Genomic DNA, 25,305 nt, shown 5'->3' with positions numbered 1-25,305 from the left:
GGAGCAAATGAACCTTCGTGGTCCACCTCCAGCTCAGCGCACACCACAGACAAACACGCCTGCTGTCAACACATGGAAACTCGCCAAGGGCTTCATCCTGCCAAGGCTACCAATGACACTAACAGCCAAAACTCCACTAAGTCACAACCTGTGCTCATTCAGATTTCGCTTTAAAAATAACAGTTTTAAAAATTGGGGTGAGCCCAGTCAGCGTGGCTCAGTGGTAGAGTGCCAACCTATGAACCAGGAGGTCATGGTTCAATTCCAGGTCAGGAGATATGCCCAGGTTACAGGCTCCATGCATAGTATTGGGTGCGCAGGAAGCAGCCGATCAACCCTTCTCTTTCATCTTCGATATTTCTATCTCTCTCTCCCTCTCCCTTTCTCTCTGAAATCAATAAAAAAAAATATATGGTAAGAAGATTGGGGTGAAATATCTACAACACTGGGTTCACCATTTTAACTATTTTTCAGCGTATGGTTCTGTGGCATTAGATGCGTCCCCACTGTCCTGCAACTCACCCCACCCACCTCCTGTCTCTCTCAGTGCCTCACACCCGGCTCTGTGCTCCTGGGAAATGATGGTGAAGGATCTCCAAGTGCAGCAGTGGAGCTGACGACCAGCCTCATTTCCTCTTCCCTAAAGGCCAGCGCCTCAAAGTCTCTTGAGAGGACACAACAGTTTATTGGGAAAACAAGCGATGGTTCTCTACTGGGCGCTGCGCTCACGAGCACCCCCAGAGCCAGAGCAATGGGGATCTTTTCATCCAACAAGGGCGATGGGGACAGCCATCCTTTGTTTGTGCCCTGGGGGCCAGGCACAGCGTGAGGCTTCACCGTCTCTTCTCAGGAGACACGCATAGCAATCCTGCGAGGCAGCTTTATTACCCCCATTTTGCAGATAAGAAAACAGAGGTTTAAAAGAGGTCACCTGGCCAACAGGTGGAGGAGCCAAGACTTGAAGCCAGGCCTTTCTGACTCAAGAAGCCACCACACTATCCACGCAAAAGTCCATTCACGCTTTGTTCATGAGCTGCAGCTAAGCAGCAGGAGTGGGAACACCAAGAAGTTGTCATGGGCACTGACCTGAAAGGGCTCACACACTACACAGAGGGCCTGAGTCAGGGAGGCTTCCCAACCCACCAGCCGCCCTGGTCTCTAACAGAAACATTAGGTCTGAGAGGTCCCTGCCAGCCAGCACCACTCCTGCGTTCCACCAGGGGGCAGTGTCCTCCCCATGAACCTGAGCTCCCAGAGCAGAGATCCCTGTTGTGCCCGCCCTTGGTCCCAGGAGTGCTGAGACTCCAAACCACAGAGAGAACCGACTCCTCACACAGATTCAGAGTTCAATGAACTGATTTTAAGTTTGGAACTGATGGGGACCCTTGAAGAGAAGGACTATCCAGCTGCTCTCAACAGCCTCTCCATGATGCTTAGGAATGTGGATCAGAATTGGAAAAGCAGCACCTCCCCCACCCCCCAAACCAGCCCAAGGCCCTCCTGTGCGCTGCAGAGATCTAAGCGCACCTTCGCCTGCACCCTCAGGTGCACGTGATGTTGTTGAGCACAGAGACTGGCTACTTGTTTGCCGGGTGCACTGCCTGCCCCTGGCCAACCCCACACCTCCTCTGGGGGCTGTGAGGGGGCAAACACAAGAGAGAGGAGAAGAGGCCTGGCTCCCCTGAGAAGCAGACACTTAGCAGGCCCTGCCCAGGGAGACAGAGAACAGACTGCACCCATCTGCCCGATGATGACATGGACAGAGGAAATCAGCCCAGGCCTGTTCTAATGCAGGTTAGTGACCACTGGGGAAGGCTCCTGCCATCCAGAGCTTTCAATCCCCCACGGACAGATCTAAGGCATCCTCTGGGCGTCAGCGTGCTGTCATCTGGAAGCTCCTGGGACTGTCTGCATGGGGGCTGAGAAATCTGGCAACACTTACTTTGTAGTTCATGTCCTGACTTCAAGGCTGCCAGACCCTGCATGTTCTTCTTGGGGAGAATTGCAATGAAACAGTTCCAAATGGCCCTTGAATAAAACCCTATTCACTTGGGGTGAGGATGGGCTGACACATGAGATTCAGAGCCAAGGGCTCAGCTCCCTGGATGAGGGAGAAACCGCAGCAGCCTGGCTCCCAGGCAGCAGGGGCTGCTACCCACCTTCTGACTGCTGCTCCATCTCCCAGCTCAGGTGGGCGGGCTGGTTCATCCTCTGGACCTGTTCAGCCTCGAGGGCCATGCTGTCCCCCAACAGCTCCTTAAGGAGCTGCTGGGGGATGTGTCCACGATCCTAGTGCAGGAAGAGGGGAGTGGTGAGGATGCCCCCATGCCACCCTCTGGACAGGCCCCATGCATCCTCCCTCATTCCCCCAGGATGAAGGGCCTCCATGCACCTGCTCACTTCCAAAAACACAGCTGCACAGAAGTGACACCAACACAGGGCCCGGATGGAAGACCTACAGCCACTAAAAGAAATGCTGACCCAGTGGCCTAGGTGATGAAGACACCCGACGTTTCTGAGTGGTGTCTGAACAAAGTGGCGTACAACGCAGGCTTTAAAGCAAGTAATGTGATGACAGGCTGCTCTGCGGCCCCTTAGCAGATTTAACATGTCTTGGAAAGGCCGTAGGGACTCCCAAATCACAGCTCAACCCACATCCTAAACACCAGTAGAGACCCTTTTTGCAACTGTCACTCACATACATCCATTATTAGAGAAAAGCAACAGAGCAGTCAGGCCCTATCCTTTATATATGTATACACACACACACACACATACATACATACCCACACACACACTCACACACTAGAGGTCCAGTGCACAAAAATTTGTGCCCTTGGCGGGGGGAGTCCCTCAGCCCGGCCTGTGCCCTCTCGCAGTCTGGGACCCCTCAGGAGATAACAACCTGCTGGCTTAGGCACGCTCCCTGAGGGATTGGGCCCAAGCTGGCAGTCAAACATCCCTCTGGCAGCCCGGCAGCCCTCAGGGGATGTCCACTTACCAGCAGAGAGCAGACCTAAGCTGAAGTCAGACATCCTTAGTGCTGCTGAGGAGGCGGGAGAGGCTCCCGCCACCACCACTGTGCTGGCAGCCATCAGCCTGGCTTGTGGCTGAGCAGAGCTCACCCTGTGGGAGCGCACTGACTACCAGGGGACAGCTCTTGCATTGAGAATCTGCCCCCTGGTGGTCAGTGTGTGTCATAGTGACCAGTCATTCACAATCGTTCTGCTGTTAGGGTCAATTTGCATATTACCCTTTTATTATATAGTACTAGGGGCCCGGTGCACGAAATTCGTGCACTGGGTGTGCATGGGGGGGGGAGTGTCCCTCAGCCCAGTCTGCCCCCTCTCACATACTGGGAGCCCTCAGGCGTTGACCCCCATCACCCTCCAATCGCAGGATCGGCCCCTTGCCCAGGCCTGACGCCTCCGCCAGAGGTGTCAGGCTTGGACAGGGGACCCCCATCTCCCCCCGATCACTGGCTCTGGCCCCCGCCCAGGCCTGAGGCCTCTGGCCCAGGAATCATGCCTGGGCAGGGGACCCCCATCTCCCTCTGATCGCTTGCTTGCTCCACCCCCCGCCCAAGCCTGATGCCTCTGACCCAGGCTTCAGGCCTGGGCAAGGGGACCATCATATCCCCCCAATCCCTGGCTCAGCCCCCCGCCCAGGCCTGATGCCTCGGCCAGAGGAGTTGACCCTCATCACCCTCCGATCACCAATCACCGGATCGGCCCCTTGACCAGGCCTGAGGCCTCCGGCAGAGGTGTCAGGCCTGGGCAGGGGACCCCCAGCTCCCCACGTTTGCAGGCTCTGCCTCTGCCCAGGCCTAACACCTCTGGCCTAGGCGTCCGGCCCGGGCAGCGGGGACCCGCAGCTGCAGTGGCCCCGCTATCATGGGCTTTGCTTTAGGCCCAGGCAAGGGACCCCTAGCTCCTGGGACTGCCAGCTTCGACCCTGCCCAGCTCCCATCGCTGGCTCCACCCCTACTTCCTGCTATCACTGGCCAGGGCGGCAAAGGCGCCTGATTCTCCGATCATGGCTGGGGGGCAGGGCAAAGGCAGCCCCAGGGCCGCCTTTGCCCTGCCCCCCAGCTCTTAGCTCCCCCTGGGTTTCTGATCACTGTCAGTGGCAGGGGGCTTCTTCCTGCTTTCCCTTTCGCCTCCCTGCATTGTGCCTACATATGCAAATTAACCGCCATCTTGTTGGCAGTTAACTGCCAATCTTAGTTGGCAGTTAATTTGCATATAGCCCTGATTAGCCAATGAAAAGGGTATCGTCGTATGCCAATTACCATTTTTCTCTTTTATTAGATAGGATAGCGGCTTGGTGCACGGGTGGAGGCCGGCTGGTTTGCCATGAAGGGTGTCCTGGATCAGGGTGGGGTTCCCGCTGGGATGCCTGGCAAGCCTGGGTGAGGGGCTGATGGCTGTTTGCAGGCTGGTCAAGCCCCCTCCAGTGGGAACCCTCACCCCATGGAGGTTTGGCCAGCCTGGGTGAGGAGCTGATGGCTGTTTTCAGGCTGGCCACACCCCCTTTAGGGTGGGGGTCCCCCACTGGGGTGCCTGGCCAGTCTGGGTGAGGGGCTGAGGGCCGTTTAAGGCTGGCCAAGCCTCTGGCGACGGAAGCTCCCAGCCTCTCCTTTTTTTCTTTTTTTTCCTGGGATTTATTTATCTTCTATAATTGAAACTGTGTTGCCTTGAGTGGAGCTCAAGCTGGCCAGGGAGGGCGGGAAGCCTGGCTTCCTCTATCACTGGGGTAACCAAGCCTCCTGCTTGCACCAGCTCCGTGGCTGCCGGCTGCCATCTTGGTTGGGTTAATTTGCATATAGTCGCTCTGATTGGCTGGTGGGCATGGCTTAAGCCATAGTGAAGGTATGGTCAATTTGCATGTTTGTCTTTTATTAGTGTAGATATATTAGAGGCCTGGGGTCCGAATTTGTACACCAGTGGGGTCCCTCGACCTGGCCTGAGGGATTGGGCCGAAACCGGCTCTCCGATATCCCCTGAGGGGTCCTGCATTTCCAGAGGGCACAGGCCACACTGAGGAACCCCACTGGTGCATGATCAGGGCAGTTGAGAGATGTGTGAGGTTGGCCAACGGGGGACGGACGGCGGGAGGGCTCCAGGATGTGTCCCGCCCATCTCACTCAGTCCCTATCGGCCAGACCCCGGCAGCAAGCTCACCTACCAATTGGAGCGTCTTCCCTCTGGTGGTCAGTGCACGTCATTGTGAGCAGTTGAGCGGCTTTAGCGTATCATTAGCATATTGCTTTGACTGGTTGAATGGATGACCGGACACTTAGCATATTAGGCTTTTATTTTATAGGACATAAATATATTTTTACTAGAGGCCCAGTGCACAGATTCATGCACCGGTGGGGTCCCTCGGCCTGGTCTGTGGGGATCGGGTTGAAACCGGCTCTCCGACATCCCCTGAGGGGTCCCAGATTGCTAGAGGGTGGTTCTTGCGTGACACACCCGAGAATTGGGCTTCCTCCTCTCGGGTTTTGGGTGCATCACCTAAGAACCGCAACTGCCAAGCGACAGCAGCTCAGCAGCTCCTGTGTTGAGCATCTGCCCTCTGGGGGTCAGTGCGTGTCATAGCTACTGGCCAGTCAGCTGGTCATTTGGCTTTTATATATATATATAGACTGATCTCAGAGAGGAAGGAAGAGGGAAAGATAGAAACAATGATGAGAGAGAATCACTGATCAGCTGCCTCCCACAGGCCACCACTGGGTGTGGAGCCCGCAACCGGAGCATTGGCGCCGGCCAGGAAGTCCCTGTCTGTTTTGAGGAGCTTAAGTGTTGCCCACTCACGCCACTGAGCTTAGCAAGCAACTCTTCACCAACAGCAGGTCACTGCGTGGGCAGCAGCCCCAACCCAGTAGCAGAAAGTCAGAGAAGGGCACAACAGAAACCTAAAAGTGCCCCAATCCGTTGTACACGTGGTGCGAGAGTGTCTGACATGTACAGCCTTGTCTATTGGACGAGTGCACCTGCTGACAGGTATGGACTTCGCTGAGCTGTTTCCTTAACAAGGAAGGGGTGGGGCTAAGAGTCTATCCCGGGTTAGAGGGCTGAGTCCAGGCCTCTCAATTCCACAGTCACTTCACTGATCTGGGTCCTGGAAATAAATGGCTATGGGTGAGCTTTTGTTCAACACACAGTTCCTATCTGAACAGTTTACACACGTCCTCTTGGAAAACCAACAGCTCTCGGCAGCTCTTGGCAGTTTCCTGGAAATGAGGGCTACGGCACAACAAACAATACTATGGGCCTCTGGGTGTCAGGCACAATCTGGGTGTGGGACGCCATGGCTGGGCCCTCAAGGCCCCCTCATGGGAGGAGTCTGCTGGACTTACTCCTGTCCCAGGGCCCAGCACACACGGGGGAGCCGTTCAGCTCTTTCCCCTCATCTCTGCTCCTGTCCCAGGAGCCTCCCAGAACCACTCGGTGTATTAGGGGGCTGAGTCTCCCCCAAGTGCCTTCAGTCTGGGAACACACATAACGGGATGTGACCGATTTTCTCGGTGGGCAGTTTCCCAAGCCTGGCCCCACTCATGGGTTCTAACGACTGGGAGTGGGCGGTAGCTGCTGCTTTTCCATCTCGTGTTCATTTTCCCCACAGGGCCCAGAACCCAAGGTTCTTGGTAGGAGGGAAGCCGTGGACCTCCCATCAGTGGACTCAGTTCTGATCAAAGTCTGGCAGCGGAAAGGGTTTGCTCATACTCTGGAGTCACCTGGGCACCGTCTCTCTGCCCATCCCCAGCCCTGCACTAGGTGCCCTCTGTCCTTGCACATTCACTCTTCACAACAGCCCCAAGGGGGAGGCAGGCACAGTCCCTTCCTACACATGAAAAGGCTCTGCACTCACCGACTCCGCGCTCACTGACTCTACGTTCACCGACTGTAAGTTCACCGACTCTAAGTTCACCGACTCTACGTCCACCGACTCTTCACACACCGACTCCGCACCCACCGACTCCACACACAACCGACTCCTCACCCACCGACTCCATGCCCACCGACTCTGCACCAAACATTCCACTGTTTCCATGCCACCCATCCCAAACAGCTCCATGGCCTGCATTCTAAATGGCTCTGCCAGCAGCTTATGCCCCATGCTAACCGCTTTGGAACACACAAAAATTAGGACACTCTCCCTATTAACCTTAACATCTATCTGGGCATATAAAACATAAAGAAACATAAAGGTATAACTATATATATCCTATATCAATTCAAATTAACTGCTTAATTCTAATTTGGTAACAACACATTCATTTTATTTTGTGGAGTCTTACCTAGAGAGCTCACCTCCGAAATTCTTCTCCCCATTGACTGTGAATAGTTCATACATTAGAACACCTGAACTCCACCAGTCAACTGCCTAAAACACAATTTGACAGACCATTCACTAATGTGTAGTTTATAAGAAAAATGAAGAAAGTAAAGTTGTATATTTGGAAAATACTTTATTTACTTACTTTTAAAAATATATCTTTATTGAGTTCAGAGGGGAAAGGAGATGGAGGGAGAGATAGAAGCACCAATGATGAGAGAATCATCAATCGGCTGCCTCCTGCATGCCCCATAATGGGAATCGAGCCCCCAACCCACACATGTGCCCTGACAGGGTATGGAACCAGGACCTCCTACTTCATAGTTTGACGCTCAATCATTGAGCTACGCCGGCCGGACTGGAAAAGATTTTATCAAAAAGATATTGCACATAACTTTCTGTGCAAGGAGTATTAAATTAGCACAATCAAGAAAGACATTTAGAGAAGGAATATACAGGTGTCCTCGAAACAGAATTTAAACCTTTAGGCTGTCAATCAATGCACTAAGAGTGTTTTAATTATTTTATAAACTAGTAATGGTTTTACTTGGGTTAATTAAAAAACTCATTCTTAATTTAAAAGAAATTTTAAAATTTTTAAGTAAATGCAATATGTGGACGTATGTTAGAAGAAAAAAAGTAGTGATTGGCATTTGTATTACTTATCCAGTTCCAATAACTGGTATAAAATTACTTAAAGTGAAACCAGACAACCAATGGGTCCAGGCTGCTGGTTACTACTTGAACCAATGTAGCAGGAACATGGGTTGACTCATATATGGTGTTTATTCCATTAATGTGGGCAGAATGGGAGAGCAGCAGGTCATCCACAAACATCTGCTCTACTCTCCCCATAAGCCAGCTGCTTCTCTTGGGTAGAAAGACACAGATTCCATGGGAAAGTAGAAATTACATCCATGGGAAAGTAGGCAAGGTACAGTGCTTACAGGTTACATGCAATTCAGCCTGGGGGTTGCATGACTCAGGGACCAGCTTACAGGCAACAAGGTTGTTAATCTAGGCCGTTGGGAGCTGCATTCCCATGTTAGCTCCCATGCCTCAGGGTGTACAACTCTCAAACAGATGAGACCGTGCTTTCTCTAATCAAAACAGAGCAATCATGGTTAATAGAGCACCATTCCTAGTAATATTTCTTATAATTATAGCTAGTCCCTAATATTCTATTCCTGCCCCTAACAAAAGAAAAATGGGGAAAAAAATCCCACCTAAAGGTGTTATTATTTTATAACTACCTCAATCATTTTCTCTTTTAGAACCTATCTCATAAAATAGTCTTCATTTGTGGGAAGCATAATGAGATTTAAAATGATGTCAAACAAAATGTAATCTAAACTGGAAACTAATTTGTAGATGTAGTTAGCGGAACGGAGAACACAGCAAATAACAGATAAATTTAAAGAATCTTCTCCTCGCAGGTTTGGCACAGTTGATAGAGTGTTGACCAGCAGACTCAGTTCCAGTCAAGGGCATGTACTTTGGTTGCAGACTCCTCCCCAGCCCGGGACCTGCTGGAGGCAACCAATCGATGTGTTTCTCTGACATCAATGTTTCTCTCTGTCTTTCCGTCTCTCTTCCACTCTCTCTAAAAATCAATGGAAAAATATCCTCCAGTAGGATTTTAAAAAAAAGAATCTTGATATATTAAAAATTACTTCTTTTATCATCATTATGCAAATCAAGATTCCAATAATGGTTGAAATTAAGAGCTTAGGCCGATGAGATATTAAGTGTATGCTAAAGTTTTAAACTCTCTGCTCCCAATTTTTAGGACCAACATTTCAGAGAAATGATGCAAAATTTATGAACCCAGAGCTCTTTTAAGGAAAATACATAACAATGACACAGAAAACAGGATGAGGCCGACTGAAACTACAAAAGAGTGAGTGCCCACCTGGCACAGAGATGAGCATGTTGCATACATTATATCTCATTTATCCCACTCAAAGTCATCAAGGTGTTCCATGAAGACCCATTGACTTAGCTGTATTTTGGACCTTGGATATGCAGAAATCTAGGAGTAATACAAGGTTTTCTTTTCTAAAAATTGGTTCCATGACCAGGCTGGGGTGACTCAGTTGGTTTGGTCATCATTGTGTACATGGAAAGGCTGTGGGTTCAATTCCCAGTCAGGGCACATACCCTGGTTGGGCGTTCAGCCCCCAGTGGAGGTGCATATGAGAGGCAACCAACTGATGCTTTTCTCTAACATCAACGATTCTCTCTCTCTCTCAAATCAGTAAGCATATCCCTGGGATAGGATTTAAAGAAATAATGGGTTCCATTAGATATTAGAAGGTAATTTTCAAATTTTAACTTCTAAATTCTTACCAATCTCCCAATAGATTCAAAGAATACCTTGAAGAGAACTAAACCAGCAATACATTTTTTTTTTATTTATACAAGCATTTTTACTGGCACCTGACCCTAGTTGGCCTGGCTCAGTAGTTGAGCATCAACCTATGAGCCAGGTGGTCATGGTTTGATTCCAGGTCAGGGCACATGCCCCAGTTGTGGGCTTAATACCCAGTGTGGAGTATGCAGGAGGCAGCCAATCAATGATTCTCTTATTGATGTTTCTCTCCCGCGCCCCTTCTCCCTTCCTCTCTGAAACCAATAAAAAAATATATTAAAGCCCTACCCGGTTTGGCTCAGTGGATAGAGCATCATCCTGTAGACCAGTGGTTCTCAACCTTCTGGCCCTTGAAATACAGTTCCTCATGCTGTGACCCAACCATAAAATTATTTTCACAACTGTAATGTTGCTACTGTTATGAATCGTAATGTAAATATCTGATATGCAGGATGGTCTTAGGCAACCCCTGTAAAAAGGTCTTCTGACCGCCCAAGGGGTCGAGACCCACAGGTTGAGAACCGCTGCTGTAGACTGAAGGGTCTGTGTTCGATTCCGGTCAAGGGCACATACCTCGGTGGCAGGCTCCAGGGTGAGTGCACTGTGTTTCTCTCACATCGATATTTCTCTCTATCTTTCCCTCTCTCTTCCACTCTCTCTAAAATTCAATGGAAAATACCCTCGAATGAGGATTTTAAAAAAATGATGTTGAAAAACAAACAGATAAATAATTAAATTTATATATTATAATTTATAAATTTATATATAATAATTAAATTTATTTATATATATATATATATATGAAATGATTCTCTTAAAAAATAAAAAGGAAGTTACAGAGTCCTCGCTCTGACTGGAGAGGCAGTGGGTGCCGGGGTCCAACCCCAGCAGGTCCAGGGGTCCCCAAAGGTGTGGACGGAGTCAGCGAAGAAGGAATGTCACGGAGATAGCATTGAGTTGATCAGCAGCCTAGCCAGGATCTCTAGCCAAGTTCTGGTCTCGATCTCCAGAGAGGTTCTGCTTTGGATCTCCAGCGAGGTTCTGTAGCCATGTTCCCTCGCTAGGTTCTCCAGCCAGGTTCTGTCCAGGCTCTCCAGTCAGGTTCAGTGTCCAGGTTCCAGTCAGGTTCTCCTGCCAATCTCTGTAGTCAGGTTCAGTCCAGGATCCCTTGCTATGTTCTCCCGCTAGGCTCTGTCTCTAGGCTCCGAGGCCAGTCCCTCTCCAGGATCCTCCGGCATGCTCTCGCCAGCGAAGTTCTTTTGTCTCTAGCCAATCTCCGCAGTCAGGTTCAGTCCAGGATCCCTTGCCATGTTCTCCCGCTAGGCTCTGTCTCTAGGCTCCGAGGCCAGTCCCTGTCCAGGATCCTCCGGCATGCTCTCGCCAGCGAAGTTCTTCTGTCTCTAGAGAACGTTCTATGTAGGTTCTGTGCCTAGGCTCTGTCTCTCTTGGTCCTGTCTTCCAAGCCCTGTGTCCTTAGTTCTGTCTTATAAGTTCTGTCTCTCTGTCTGGTTCTGTGTTCTGAGTTCTGTCTCTTGCTGTCTTGTTACATCTGTATTTATACCAGTTGATTCAATCCTATCAATTTCTATTACAAAGGTTAGGGCGTTTCTTATCTCCATTCCAGGGAGTAAAGATTATGTAGCTTAAGCATGATTGTTCGTAGTTAAAGTGATTAGTTACCCGCCTGGCACTTAGTTGAGGGGTTTTATTCCCTCCCTAACTTCAGGGGAAAATCCCTACCTCGGGAAACAACCTTTCTCAGAGAGGAGTCCTTGGTTAAAACACATAGTGCCAAGAAGGTGAGCAAACATTTTAAGAACAGTATGCCATATATGCCAGGTCCTTTGAAACAGCAAGGATGGACCGGCTCCCGGCAAGTGGGTCTCAGCTGTGGCCCCACGTAAAAACCTGTGGAGGTTAAAGAGACAAATCCCCTCTCCTCCTAGGCTAATGCCTCTGGTCCTGGTGGGCCCTCTTCCAAAGTGATCAAAGAGTTCTCTGATGATTCTGCTGCACAGCCGAGTCCAGCACCACAGGCTAAGTGTGGGGGATGCTTAACTCACAGGGACTCCCCTGCACACGGGCCACTCACAGGGTCTCACCACAGAAACGCAGTCGCCATTCGATCCCTCGGAACTCTTGCTGACCAGGCTGGGCACCTGACTCACAGCCCCAACTACCTCCCAGACTTCCACGGTGGGTTCACGTCCACAGGGAACTCAAAGCACTAGGAGTAAAAGTGACTCACCAAAGCTCTTTGCAATTTCCTCAGTTTCTCTACAGGCTCAGGGTCAAAGCCCAGAGTCCTCTGCATGTCATCGCTCTTCAGGACCAACATCAGTTCCAGCATAAAGCGAATCCTAAAAATATAAACAAAAGAAAGAGAAAGCCATCATTTCAAATTGTCTATATAACCGACCTTCAATGTGGGAAGAAACAAACCAACTCTGCCCGTGGCCATCACTGCTGGTAAACCTGATGGTCGCAGGCAGACCATCCCCACTCCAGCCTCTGCAGTGATTTAACATCAATCTGGCATCGGACCTCCACCAGGGCCTTGACCACTACCCACAGATCTCTGGTTCCCTCTCCTGCTCCCCCTCCCCAACTCCTCCCACTGATCCCCCCACATGCGCTCCTCCCTCCTGACCCTGTGCTCTGAGTCACCCCTCCTCTCCACGACAGTTGCCATTCCTTCCCCCACTCCTGGCCTTTTCATTTCTTTAACTTTTAATCTAAAATAATGTCATACTGAGAGATAAGTTGCAAGAATATTACAGAGACTTCCCACATACCCCTTTCTGAGATTTCTCCAAATGTTGACTTTTAATTGATATAATTCATGAACCACCAAACACCCATTCAAAGTGTACACTGAGTATATTTAAGGTTGTGCATCCATCTCCACAATTTTAGAACATTTTCATAGCTCACCAAAAAGAAGCTCCAAACACATATTAAAAGCCATGCCCTGATTCCCACAACCCGCCAGCCCTAGGCAACCAGGAGAGTACTTCCAGTCTCTGCTGACTTCTGGTTTTTTAATTTATTTATTTTAAAAAACATATTTTTATTGCCCTAGTCAGTTTGGCTCGGTGGACAGAGTGTCAGCCTGTGGACTGAAAGGTCCTGGGTCCAATTCCAAGTCAAAAGGGTACCTAGGTTGCAGGCTCCTCCCTGGCCCAGGCCCTGGTCGGGGCATGTGCAAGAGGCAACCAATCGATGTGTGTCTCTCACACTGATGTTTCTGTCTTTCCCTTTCTCTTCCACTCTCTCTAAAAAGTCAATAGAAAAATATACTTGGGTGAGGATTAAAACAAAACAAAACAAACAATATACACACACACACACACACACACACACACACACATATATATATACACATATATACACATACACACACACACATATACATATTGATTTCAGAGAGGAAAGAGGAAGGAGAGAAATATCAATGATGGGAGAGAATAATTGACCAGCTGTCTCTTGCACGCCCCACACTGGGGATGGACCCTGCAACCAGGGCATGTACCCTGACTGGGAATCAAACCACGACCTCCTGGTTCATAGATCCAGGCTCAACCACTGAGCCATGTTGGCCAGGCCGACTTCTGTGTTTTAAACCGGACCCTGGGCATTCAATACAGGGAAGCTTCTCTGGAACCCTTTGGCCTGTCTCCAGTGACCTTCCTCCCGCTCTTCCTCTCAAATGTCTGAATGTCCGTGTTTCTAAGCCTGAGGCTTCCCACCTCAGGGCCTCAGGACCTCCTCAGGGGGCTCAGACCACAACTCCTCCCAGTGAATATCACAGGATTTCAGAAAAGAGCCCAGTTTCCCTTTGAGCCTGGGTCTCCTGCATATACTCCTGTCCCCTGAAGGCCCAAGCTGAGGACATGGGCTGACCCTGGCCTCCCCTCCCACCCATACCCCACCTGGTCAGTCCTCACTCCCACACCCACACCCACTGCTACTGAGCTAATCCTCCCACCGCCATCTCCGAACCCTGAAGGGGGGTATACCTGCCTGACCACCTCCATCTTCTACGTTGTAGCCAAAGGGACCATTAGCAAGAAGACTTCCCGTGCCATTTTCCCACTCAGAACCCTTCAGGTGCCTCCAGGATAAAAGCCCAAGTCCTTGCACCGGCCCCTGCCCTGCTCCCCTGTGGGTCCCACATGAACGCTTTTCCTGTTTCTCACACATCCCTAGGGGCTCCACCGCCCTCCCCTATCTCTGATGTGCAGAAAAGGAAACGAGGCCAGAGCCATGCCAAGCCCTGCTTCCTAGAAGGGGAAACTGAGGTTTGGAAGACTCAGGTCACATTGCTGTCCAGGGGCTGAGCAGAAGTCCAGGTACGCTGACACCTGAGCCCCGAACCACATGGCCTTCCTCAGTGAGCATGTTTTGAATAGATGAGTGTTAAATAAATCAGTTCTGAAACTCACAAAATATCCTCGTTCTTAGTAATGAAACAAGGCTTGTTCACATCCTATATAATAAAAGCCCAGTGACCGAACGTCAGAATGACCAGAATGACGACAGGTCAACCAGTAACTATGACACACATTGACCACTAGGGGGCAGACACTCAATGTAGGAGCTGCTGCCCAGTGGTCAGTGTGCTCCCACAGTGGGAGCGCCGCTAGGCTGACCAGGGTGAGCGGTGCTTCCACAGCAGACTGATCTCTGCAGGCCATGCCCCTAATCAGTGCACAATCCCCCTGCACCAGGCCTCTAGGCTATGTAATTAAAGCCTGATATGCTAATTGTCTCTCCAACCGTTAGACCACTTAACCAGTCGCTATGATGCGCACTGACCACCAGGGGGCAGATGCTCTGACTGGTAGGTTAGTTTGCTGCTAGGGTCCTGCTGATCAGGACTAGGCGAGATGGACCAGACATGACCTGGAGCCCTCCCACGGTCCCCTCCCAGCCTCGATCATGCACCGGTGAGGTCCCTCAGCCTGGCCTGCGCCCTCTCACAATCTAGGACCCCTCAGGGCAGTGGTCAGCAAACTGCGGCTCGCGAGCCACATGCAGCTCTTTGGCCCCTTGAGTGTGGCTCTTCCACAAAATACCACGTGCGGGTGCGCACGTACAGTGCGATTGAAACTTCGTGGCCCATGCGCAGAAGTCGTTTTTCGGCCTGGGAGAGTCTATTTTGAAGAAGTGGCATTAGAAGAAGTTGGGGGTGTCGGTCAGGCGACGGGAGACTCGGCGGGAGACACGGCGGAAGCGGGCCGCGGGATATGCGGTGCGGGGATTCATGCACGAGTTGAGTGAGCCAGTCAGTCAGCAGTCTCATTGTGCAGTAGTTAGTGCTAGTTGCATCCGCAAATCACGCGCGAGTGACAAAAGTACCTACTCGAAGCATAAAGTTACCTGTATTTTTCCAACCAGCTGCAAATCCTACAGGTATTTTTTTTAAAAATATATTTTATTGATTTTTTACAGAGCGGAAGGGAGAGAGATAAAGAGTTAGAAACATCGATGAGAGAGAAACATCGGTCAGTCCCCTCCTGCACATCTCCTACTGGGGATGTGCCCACAACCCAGGTACATGCCCTTGACCGGAATCGAACCTAGGACCTTTCAGTCCACAGGCTGACGCTCTATCCACTGAGCCAAACCAGTTTCGGCCCTACAGGTATTTTTGTCATCAATTTAAGAATTGTAATTCTTTTGTGTTGTGGCTTTATTATCATAAAATGAAACATTTTTTTAGGTGCCCTGTTTGAGATGGCTACAAAGAAGCAGCAAAGAAAAATGGAAGATGAAAACGTTGAATTTAAAGTTGAATCTACCTACCTATACAGTTTAAGTTTAAAAAATTTGGCTCTCAAAAGAAATTTCAATCGTTGTACTGTTGATATTTGGCTCTGTTGACTAATGAGTTTGCTGACCACTGCCTCAGGGGATGTAGGTGAGCCGAATCTGTGCACTGGGCCTCTAGTTTTAAAGATTAAAAAATCTGCCGAAACTGGTTTGGCTCAGTGGATAGAGCGTCGGCCTGCAGACTGAAAGGTCCCAGGTTCGATTCCGGTCAAGGGCATGTACCTGGGTTGTGGGCACATCCCCAGTAGGAGATGTGCAGGAGGCAGCTGATCGATGTTTCTCTCTCATCGATGTTCCTAACTCTCTATCTCTCTCCCTTCCTCTCTGTAAAAATCAATAATATATATATTTTTTTAGAGAGAATGAAACACAGGGTTTATTTAGGGGTGGGGTGGGGAGGAGCAGCCAGGGTCTAAAGACACTTGGGAATCTGAGCAAGACACTTGGGAATCTGAATAAAATATATTTTTTTAAAAAATCAAATCACAGAAGCAGAAGATAACAGATTACTAGCAAATGAAACATAGCATTTACCCTTTATTTCTATGTGCGGGTCAGCTTCTGAGGATTTAGGCACTTAGGAGGCAGGTCGAGTGACCCATCATACCTGGTCTTGTCCTGGAACTTGCCTCCTGCCCCGATGGCTTTGGCCTGGGTCTCTTTGATCATTTCCAGGGACAAAACATCATCTTTTCTCAACGAAAAGCCCACATTTCTCAGCATTAATAGGATCAGTTCCATATCTTCCTCTGTGAAATTCCCCGTAAGTTTTTCCAACATGTCGAATATGAGGAGAGACTGTACTACATGGAAGTCATACAAATGGGCAATGATGGTGAACAGGTAGTCACACTCTTTGCCCTCGCTTCCTTTTCCATAGAGATCGTCAAACTTCCTCACCACGGCGTCCAGAAAGGGAGCTCTGACCTGCACAAATGAAACAGACCAAATGTCATCACAACGCCTGACAATCGTGGCAGCCAGTTACTCTCAGGGATCCTTCTTTCCAACAAGCTGAAGTTATGCTGAAAGAGTCAGTACTTTTAAGATCAACGCATCAATATACACATGGTAGGGTACACACGCCCTCATGGCATACGCTTTAAAAACCAGTCTGAGTGTGTAGTATGATACAGGGCCACGTGGACTGGTGGATACAGCACAGAGCAATCCGCCACAGCACTGGGACCTGCCTGTAAGCACACCCTCTCATCTTCTAGGTCAAGGTGGACTGCCTCGGCCAGCAGCCTTCTGGTTCCTTGGAAAAAGACCACCGTACATGTCTGTCGGCAACGCTGCACATCTAACAGCATGCATTCTGGAGGAGGAGGCAGGAGCAGGACAAGGTAGGGGCATGGAGCCGTGTGGAAGGTGCAGTTGGGAAGGGAGACCTGCCAAATGCAGTCCTGCGGGACCTGGGAAGGAAGACCCCGAGAGAACTAGCAGGTGTGACCAGCCACTCGGCCACTAGAAGTAAAAGCTTAAACTCTGAGGAACAGGAGCTGGAAGGGGAAACCTGGAGGGGAAAAGCAGGTTATGGGGGGCTGCTTCAACTGTGGGTGCAGGTGAGCTCAACCATACAGGTTAGAGCAGGGGTGGGCAAACTTTTTGACTCGAGGGCCACAATGGGTTCTTAAACTGGACCGGAGGGCCGGAACAAAAGCATGGATGGAGTGTTTGTGTGAACTAATATAAATTCAAAGTAAACATCATTACATAAAAGGGTACGGTCTTTTTTTTTATTTCAATAGTTTTATTCATTTCAAACATTTTAACAAGAAGAATGTAAACACTAATTATTATAATTTGAAACTTCAAAAAACGGAGGAATCATAGCATAATAACATACCTTATATTGAAGATGGCAAAGGCAAAATAAAATTGCCTAACAAAGGAAAAGTACAAAAGCCTTTCAAATTAAACTTAAATATAATAATTTAAAACTAAAATAAATAGAAAAGAACAAAATGTGTAAACAGTAAATTAAACATTTTCTTTAGTGCAACTTCCAAATTATGCCCGGGACGTAGATGTAGATGAAAATGTAGACTGGGTTGAAAGGTTTTTGGTCTTTAAAACATCAACTTCAGTGGGAACAGTGTTGTTGGTCTCCTTTTTTAGCTAATGCATCAAAGTCTGGAGTTAGTTTTGTTGTGGCTATTCTCAGGATAGATCTGAGGTGTTTGTCAGTTAAGCTGGATCTGTGAGGGGCTTTGTTGATGTTCATGACGCTAAATGTCTGCTCACAAACATAGGTTGACCCAAACAGCACCAGTATCTTCTGTGCCATCCTCCGGATGTTTGGAAAAGTGGCTTCATTAAGTGAAGCATAAAAGTCTCTTAGTTCAAGAGAGCTGAATTTCTACTTTAGGACAAAGTCAGACTGAAGAGCGATGAGTTCCAGTTGCACCTCTTCTGGTGCTGTTTCAGGGTTTTGTGACAAAGGACAGGCCACCAGTTGAAGTGACTGTCAATTTTTTCAACATCAGAAAACCGACGACAGAATTCTGCATGCAGATCATCCAGTGATTTGCTGTATTTCTTCACGTTTTGGATGGTCTCCTTCTGTGTGGCTCGTGTGGCAAAATGAGTGAAGACTTTGTCTGAAATTTGTCTGGAAAAGAAAATCAGCTTCGATTTAAAGGCTTTCACATTAGTGTACATGTCATGTACATACTGATTTTTTCCCTGTGGCTTCACATTTAGCTCATTCAAATGTGAAAATATATCTACAGCAAATGCAAAGTCACACAGCCAATTCTTGTCACTCAGCTCAGTAAATTCGTCAGACTTCCCCTTTAATTTCAAAAATGCACCAATCTCTTCTTTAAGCTCCCACACTCTGTTGGAAAACTTTGCCCAAACTCAACCAGCGGACACGAGAGTGGTAAAGTAAGTCATGGTGATCCGCATCAGTTTCCTCCAGAAACTTAATAAACTGACAGTGCTGAAGTCCCTTTGCTCGAATGAAATTAACAAGCTTTACGACTGGATTAACAACATGATTAAGTTGTAATATAGACTTGCACAATGATTCCTAGTGAATAATATAGTGAAGAAAAATAACATCTTGGTTAGGGTTCTCCTCTTTCACTTTATCCTGAATTCTTTTTAGCAGTCCAACATTTTTTCCAGTTAAATTTGGAGATCCATCTGTCGTGACATTAGCAAGTTTACTCCATGGTAGCTTCATTTTCTCGATGACAGTAGACACCCGGTCATACAAGTCCTCCCCGTGTTTTTCCTTTCAGTGGCTCCATGGCTAAAAACTCCTCTGTAATTTCAAAATTGTCACTAATCCCTCGGATAAAAATTAAGAGCTGAGCAGTGTCCTTTACGTCATTACTTTCATCCAATGCTAGTGAATAAAACTTAAAGAACTCTGCCTTACTATTTAACTTGCTGGCCAAGTCTTCATCAATCAGTTCCACTCGACGAGTCACTGTCCTGCGCGATTAGCTGAGTTTTTCAAACTTGCCTTTGCTCTCTGGACACAAGAGACCTGCTGTCTCTATCATACATTCTTTCAAAAACTCGCCTTCAGAGAGAGGTTTGCTAGCTTTTGCTAATTTGAATGATAGCATAAAACTTGCTTTGGTAGTTGTCTCTTGAATTGCAGTTTGTCTGTGAAAGACATTTTGCTGAGCCTGTAATTTAGCCATCAACCTCTGTGCAGTAGCCTACCGTTCTTGAGGTGACTGCTTGCTAGCATAGTTGCCATGCTTTGTGGCAAAGTGATGGCTGAGATTGTACTCTTTGAAGACTGCAAGTGTTTCCTGGCATATCAGACATACCGGCATTGATCAGACTTCAGTGAAAAAATATTTTGTTGTCCACTCCCTCTTAAACACTCGGCATTCACTGTCCACTTTCCTTTTCTTTGGTCCACTCATGTTTAATATTGGGCTAAAACCAACAATACCGTTCTCTTATTAAATTCTTTACTAAAATAAGACAGTAAAGTATAAAAACAAGTGATTACATTTGCTCTACTATAACATTTTTGGTCTTCTAAAAAATATATATATAACAAAATCATCTGAAAAAGTTCAGACATGGGACAGAGGCACACCCTGACCATAGAGAACAACCCCTTTCCTCCATAGGAAACCTGTGTATCTTTCACACAGGCCCTTTTTTTATGGTAACACACATAGCTGCACACTGCTGTCTTCCAGACACACTTGTATGGGAGGTGCTAGGGCAGTGCAAAACATGGGTAACCAGTAGTTACCACTAGCACTTCCGTTACTGGCAAAAAACAGCTGCAGTGCACATAGTGTGAAAGAGCCCAAAATCAATGTCAGATTGCATCCACTGGACTCTATAAAAACAACCAAGTGCCACTTTTAAATGCCCATTGCAACAGTTTTTCTTATTAAAAGCTGGAAATGGCAGGATATTTATTTATATATATATATATATATATATATATATATATATATATATATATATATATATATATCCCCCTACTGTGACAGCCTGGCAGAGCATTACAAAAGAGAAAACCCCGCATCTGGTGATGTCCATAAGTACAAGACTTCAGGCTATCATTACCAGGAAAGGGTTCCATCCAAGTATTAGATATGAACATTTGATTTTCAGTTTTTCATTTGTCCAATTACTTCTGAAACCCTGAAATTAAGCGATTTTGTAATTAAATCTTTAGTTCATCACATTTCTATACAATCTTTTTGTTCAACCCACTGAATTAGGGTTCGCAGTGTGGTGCAGTACTGCAATGCAGTGCATCTAGGGTTAATGCAGGGTACACAGGTTTCCATCGTGTTTGCGTTGATGCTAATGTGCAGTGGTACATGTTAACACAAATGCCCTGAAGCACGCATTTTTACAGCTGAAAGTCTTTGTTGTTTTATTAACAAGTCATTGTAAGGTACAGAATGTGGGAACAGGAAAAAATTGTTTGAGTAGAGCTCTTAATCTTACCTCAGAGAGGCTCTGATACTGTGCTCTCCAGGGGCATGTCTCCCTACATCACCAGGATAACGTGTCTACGCATTCCCAGGGTGATGTCGGGAGATGCGTCCGCGGGCATTACAAGGAGCCTCTGGAAGATTGCGAGGTTGTTCCTTCTACTGAATGGGCAGATATAAATCCACCCACTCAGAAGAAGGAGCTGCGGCCGTGTTTCCGACGTTGCCATGTTAACACTGCCGCTGGTGAAGGAGCAGAGGGGAGAGCAAGAGAACCCTCGGCTCTTTCGGCTCCGCTGGCCGGATAGAACAGCCGAACGGGCCGGATCCGGCCCGCGGGCCGTAGTTTGCCCACGGCTGGGTTAGAGTGTGACATACACGCGTCATTGCTGAAGGGCAAACACTAAATGCTAGAAGCCTCCAGAGAAAGGCGCAGATGGGCAGGAGGGAACGACTTCACAGAGGCCAGCACCCATTGACGGGATATCCTGTAGGTAACAAATAATAAATGTAACCTGTAAACTCCCTCCTGGAGGCCCTTCGTGAAAATCAACCTGAAGAGCATCCTATGACCACACATTATGCTCAAATATAACTTAAAAAAGAGACATTAGCTCAGCCGGCATGACTCAGTGGTTGCAAGTCGACCTTCGAACCAGGGACTCGAGGTTTGATTCCTGGTCAGGGCACATGCCCAGGTCCGGGCTCAATCCCCAATGTGGGGCCTGCAGGAGGCTACCGATCAATGATTCTCTCACCAATGATGCTTCTATCTCTCTCCCTCTCCCTTCCTCTCTGAAATCAACAGAAAGATATTTTTAAAAAGAGAAATTAGAATTCTGCAGACATAAAAATAATTTATGTATAAAATACTCAGATTGAATGTTTTCAACACACGATGGGAATTACTTAACTACATCAAATACCTGAAATTCTGGACGTATTTGATGTCTTCAATATAAACTATCATTAGTGGAGCATTTAAAACGAGCAATGCCGTTCATGGTGCTGAAGTTGTTAAGCTCGCACATTGGTTCCGATGGGACTTGCAGGCAGATCTGCAGAGACCTGGTGCCTGATGGATAAATGACTCGAGAGCAGCTCCGGGGCGCACCCCAGGGGCCTGACCCACTCTGGGCCCCACGCGGACGCTGCTGTCACCGCAGACCTGGAGCCTCATGGACGCGCGTGCGGAGAGCTCCTCGCTCTGAGCCCGAGGCACCGTGATGAGGCCCCGCAGCGCGTCCTTCCCGTCGCGGGAAAGGCTGACAGGGGAAGCGGACAACGACCTCCGGTGCCCCGTCCAGCGGACGCCTGACCTGCTGCCGGGGGTCGGGGACATTCTGTCTGAGCTGGACCCTGTGGCAGAGGAGGGTCCCGGACCGACACCGGAGGACTTGGGCCCGGGAAGTCCTGGGGCAGCGCCCCAAGCGGGGGCCACACAGGGCAGAGGCAACGCGGGCTCCCGCGCCCTCTGCAGGGCGGGCGGGAGGGCGGCCTGGGAGGGGGCGTCTTTCTCAGAAACAAACCCTGATTCGGAAGGCGCCGCCCGGAGCCGCTGGTGCAGGCAGCGCGGGGAGGCCGACGCCCGGAGGACCGGGAGCCTGAGCGGGGCCGGCCCCCAGCCCGCGCCCCGCGCCCCGTGGCCCCCACGTCCCATCTTCCCCGCAGAAGCTGACCGACTCCCCGCAGGAGCACGTCCCCCGCGGGGCTGCCCTCCGAGGCCGCCTGCCGGGCTCCTCCCCGCAGGGTCAGCCGCTCCAGGCCCAGGTCCCCTGAGGCTGCCCGGCCCCGCGCTGCCAGTAGCCACTCAGGCCAGATAGTCCTGCATCCCTGGACTCTGCTGTCTACTGGACAAACCTTGCTGACTTCCGGCAGAGGCGGGACTTCCGGGCGGTGCGGAGAGGGCAGAGCACTGCGAGGGGCGGCGGTCCGCCCCCTGGTGGCGGGAGGCTGCAATGTGTCCACTGTCAGAAAGCTGCATTGAGTAGGTGAGTGCAGAGATGCGCTCTCACTTCTGACAGGAGGGCCCTGCAGGTCCTGGTGCAGAGGCCTCTGCATGCCCTGCTCAGAAGGGGCCGTGCTTGTCGCAGGCGTGCATCTTGTCACATGTGAGTGCACTGACGGGGGAGAGAACACACCCACAGGGAAATGTGTCCTTGTGCCTGGGCCTGCATTTACCAGTATTTATGGGAAATTTCTGCCCAGCTTGCTGTTCTGAGACTGGTGTTTCCACTCCACCCCGGGGCTCCGTGTGCCGTGTGATACCTCTTCTGAGGTGTGTTCTGTGTCCCCAAATCCATGCGGATGGGACATTGTGACCGTGGTCTTGTGGGAATAGGGTCTTGGCAGATGCAATCAAGTTCAGAGGAGGCCTTGGGTCTTGGATGGGTGGGCCCTCGCTGCAAGGACAGGTGTCCTTGTGAGAGGGAAATTAGACTCACTTGCAGAGAAGGGCATGTGACTTGCAGCCCCAGAAGGACCAGCCTTGCCCTCACCCTGATTCCGGGGGTGAGTGTCTCACAGGCAGCGTGGAGAGCTCCGGTCCCTGCCCACCCGCCCGGTCACTGTCTCCTGAGCTCCTGGAGAGAAGCCACAGGAGAGGAAGGGACTCCCGGCTGCAGCCCCCAGCCTAGGGGTGAGGAGCAGGAGAAGGGGGTGCCTGGGCACTGGCCCATCCCTGCCTCCCTGGGCACCTCCCATCCTGTGCCCTGACAGGTGGCCCAGGGCTGATACCTGCCCAGAGGCCCTGAGGACCCGTGTTCAGGGCTGTGCAAGGGAGACCCAAGAGCAGGCGTGATAAAATTCATCTCCGTCTGTCCCCCCTCCTCCAGTGCTGCGTATACTCAGCACCCTCACTACCCCCACCCAGGTCTCTACAGGGTCTCCCTTCTGTCTTACACCCTGGACCCCATGCCTGTCTCTCATCCAGCGATTTCTCTGGTGCTAATTGGGAAGAGGGAGTCAGTCTCTCTTTTTGTCAGCACATCTAACAAATGAAGTGAATCCCTTTATTCCGACGGAGTGCTTGGAAGGGGTCTGGCCCACAGTAGCTGCTCAGTGAATGAGTGTCAGCGCCCTCCCCAGGCATTCAGGGCAGTTGGTGGACAGGAACTTCTGCTTCTCTGGACCTGGTGAAAGGGTTGATTGGAAACATAGAAGATTCCATGAATGACACAGGGGCTGACAGGTGTGCAACAGGGCAAGTGGTAGAGCCAGGGTGCTGGTGTGCGCACGTGTGCATTTGTGTGTGTGAGTGTGTGCTCCTAGGAGTGTCTGTACATGCAAGAGATGAGCTGAAGATGTGGGCAGGACCAGGTGTGAATGGTCTGCTGACTCATGCTAGGTTTTGTGTTTATCCTGGAGCACTGGGAACTGGCGAAGTGTTTTAAGTGGACAAGTGGGTAAGGTTGGGGGGGGGGCAGCACCCTAAATCGATCGGCATTTGGATAAGATCACCCTGCTGCATGCAGGACTGGCCCAGGCGAGTCAGAATTGAGGAGCTGACCAAAGGCTGTTGCGTCAGACACTTGTCCCCCAGCCTAGATAAAGCTGTGGGTTGGAGTTTTGCTTGATGTCTCTTTACAAAATAATAACATGATTGATCTATCAAGAGTAATATAATATACAGTTTAAAGTATAACCTTTAACTCGGTGTCTTAGTCTGTTTGGGCTGCTGTAAGACACCACAAACTGTGGGACTTATTCATCTCACTGTCTGGAGGCTGAAATCCAAGATCAAGGCCCAGGCAGATTCCCTGTCTGGTGAGGATCCTCATCCTAGTTCACAGACAGCATCTTCTCACTGTGTCCTCACATGGTGGAAGGGGAGAGGGAGCTTTCTGGGGTCCTTTCTAGAAGGGCAACTAACCCTATTCATGACCTAGTCATCTTCCAAAGTCCCCAAGTCGTAACACCACCACCTTGGGGATTAAGGTTCAACATATGAAATTGGGGGTACTGGCATGCCGCCCATACACTTGCATTTACCTTTTTTTTGTTTGTTTCCATGCATCAATTTATTTTAAAAAATTCTGAGACAAAAATAATTCTATTGATCAAAAAAAAAAAAAGGTCAATACTATAGTTATCCATGTCATGTAGAAAGGGTAAGTCCTCCATAAGCTCTTCCTTCCAGAAACCCTAAGGCCTTGGAATAGGTAATGCAGACATTAACCTCCTCCCTGTTACTTTTTACCAAAATTGGGTACACGTGTGGTTTCCCTTTCGCTCTGGATGGTTGGGCTCAGGGCTGGTCAGACCTAGTGGTCTGGTCCTACGGCAGCTAGAGCAGAAATGCTAATAGCTTAGGAAAAATGTATAAACCTATTTTTAAATGAACAGGTAATTCCAACCCACTTCTGTGCCAGCTCACACTCAAATGGAGAGTGAGCGCCTGTTCCCCACACTCCTCCTTCATTGACTCCTTTCTGGGTTTTCATCCTTGCCCATTTGGTAGGTGAAAGGTCAGCATGGAGATGCCCTGTGAGAGAGGATGAGGGGTGGGGGCCCCTAGGCTGCAAGGTCACCCAAACCCTCTTTTTCATCTCCCTTCACCAGCCGGCCACCGAGCCACAACCCAGCTGCCTTCCCTCGCATCCACCTCATTGACCCGGGTGCAGACTATTCGGGCAGACCCCGGGTGCTGCCCCCTTTCTCCATCCTTCTGACCGTGGTCCCCTGCAGCCCCTCCCGTGGGTCCTTTCCAATGCACGCGCTGTCGAAGGGCTCGCTCTAACCCAGGCCTCTCCTCGCCATTCCCCTGCTTAAGACGTTTCGCGGCTCCCTGTACCCTGCAGACCAAGTTCGCAGCCTTGTCTG

General features: G+C 49.5%; 1 protein-coding gene across 4 annotated transcripts; it reads right to left on the bottom strand.

Moving 5' to 3' along the window:
* Positions 1-2,165: 2,165 nt before the first annotated feature.
* Positions 2,166-22,953, bottom strand: LOC132230131 (uncharacterized). 4 transcript variants are annotated; one of them, XM_059687091.1, is made up of 5 exons: positions 21,653-22,631; positions 16,158-16,477; positions 11,964-12,075; positions 7,307-7,392; positions 2,166-2,289 (listed from the first exon to the last, which is right to left on the bottom strand). In XM_059687091.1, exons 1-5 carry the CDS (start codon positions 22,142-22,144, stop codon positions 2,205-2,207), a joined length of 1,095 nt encoding a protein of 364 aa, XP_059543074.1. In that variant the 5' UTR covers positions 22,145-22,631; the 3' UTR covers positions 2,166-2,204. The 4 variants fall into 4 exon arrangements, 2 of the variants coding, with proteins under 2 accessions (XP_059543074.1, XP_059543083.1); XM_059687100.1 differs by lacking the exons at positions 2,166-2,289; positions 7,307-7,392; positions 11,964-12,075 and adding an exon at positions 15,394-15,664 and having other exon boundaries at positions 21,653-22,630; XR_009451813.1 differs by lacking the exons at positions 2,166-2,289; positions 7,307-7,392; positions 11,964-12,075 and having other exon boundaries at positions 16,347-16,477; positions 21,411-22,953.
* Between the last annotated feature and the right edge of the window lie 2,352 nt (positions 22,954-25,305).

Source organism: Myotis daubentonii, chromosome 1 (assembly GCF_963259705.1).
Source record: "Myotis daubentonii chromosome 1, mMyoDau2.1, whole genome shotgun sequence".
Classification (NCBI taxonomy): Eukaryota; Metazoa; Chordata; class Mammalia; order Chiroptera; family Vespertilionidae; genus Myotis; species Myotis daubentonii.
Note: the sequence above shows the minus strand (reverse complement) of the source record. Positions and strands in the feature narration are given on the sequence as shown.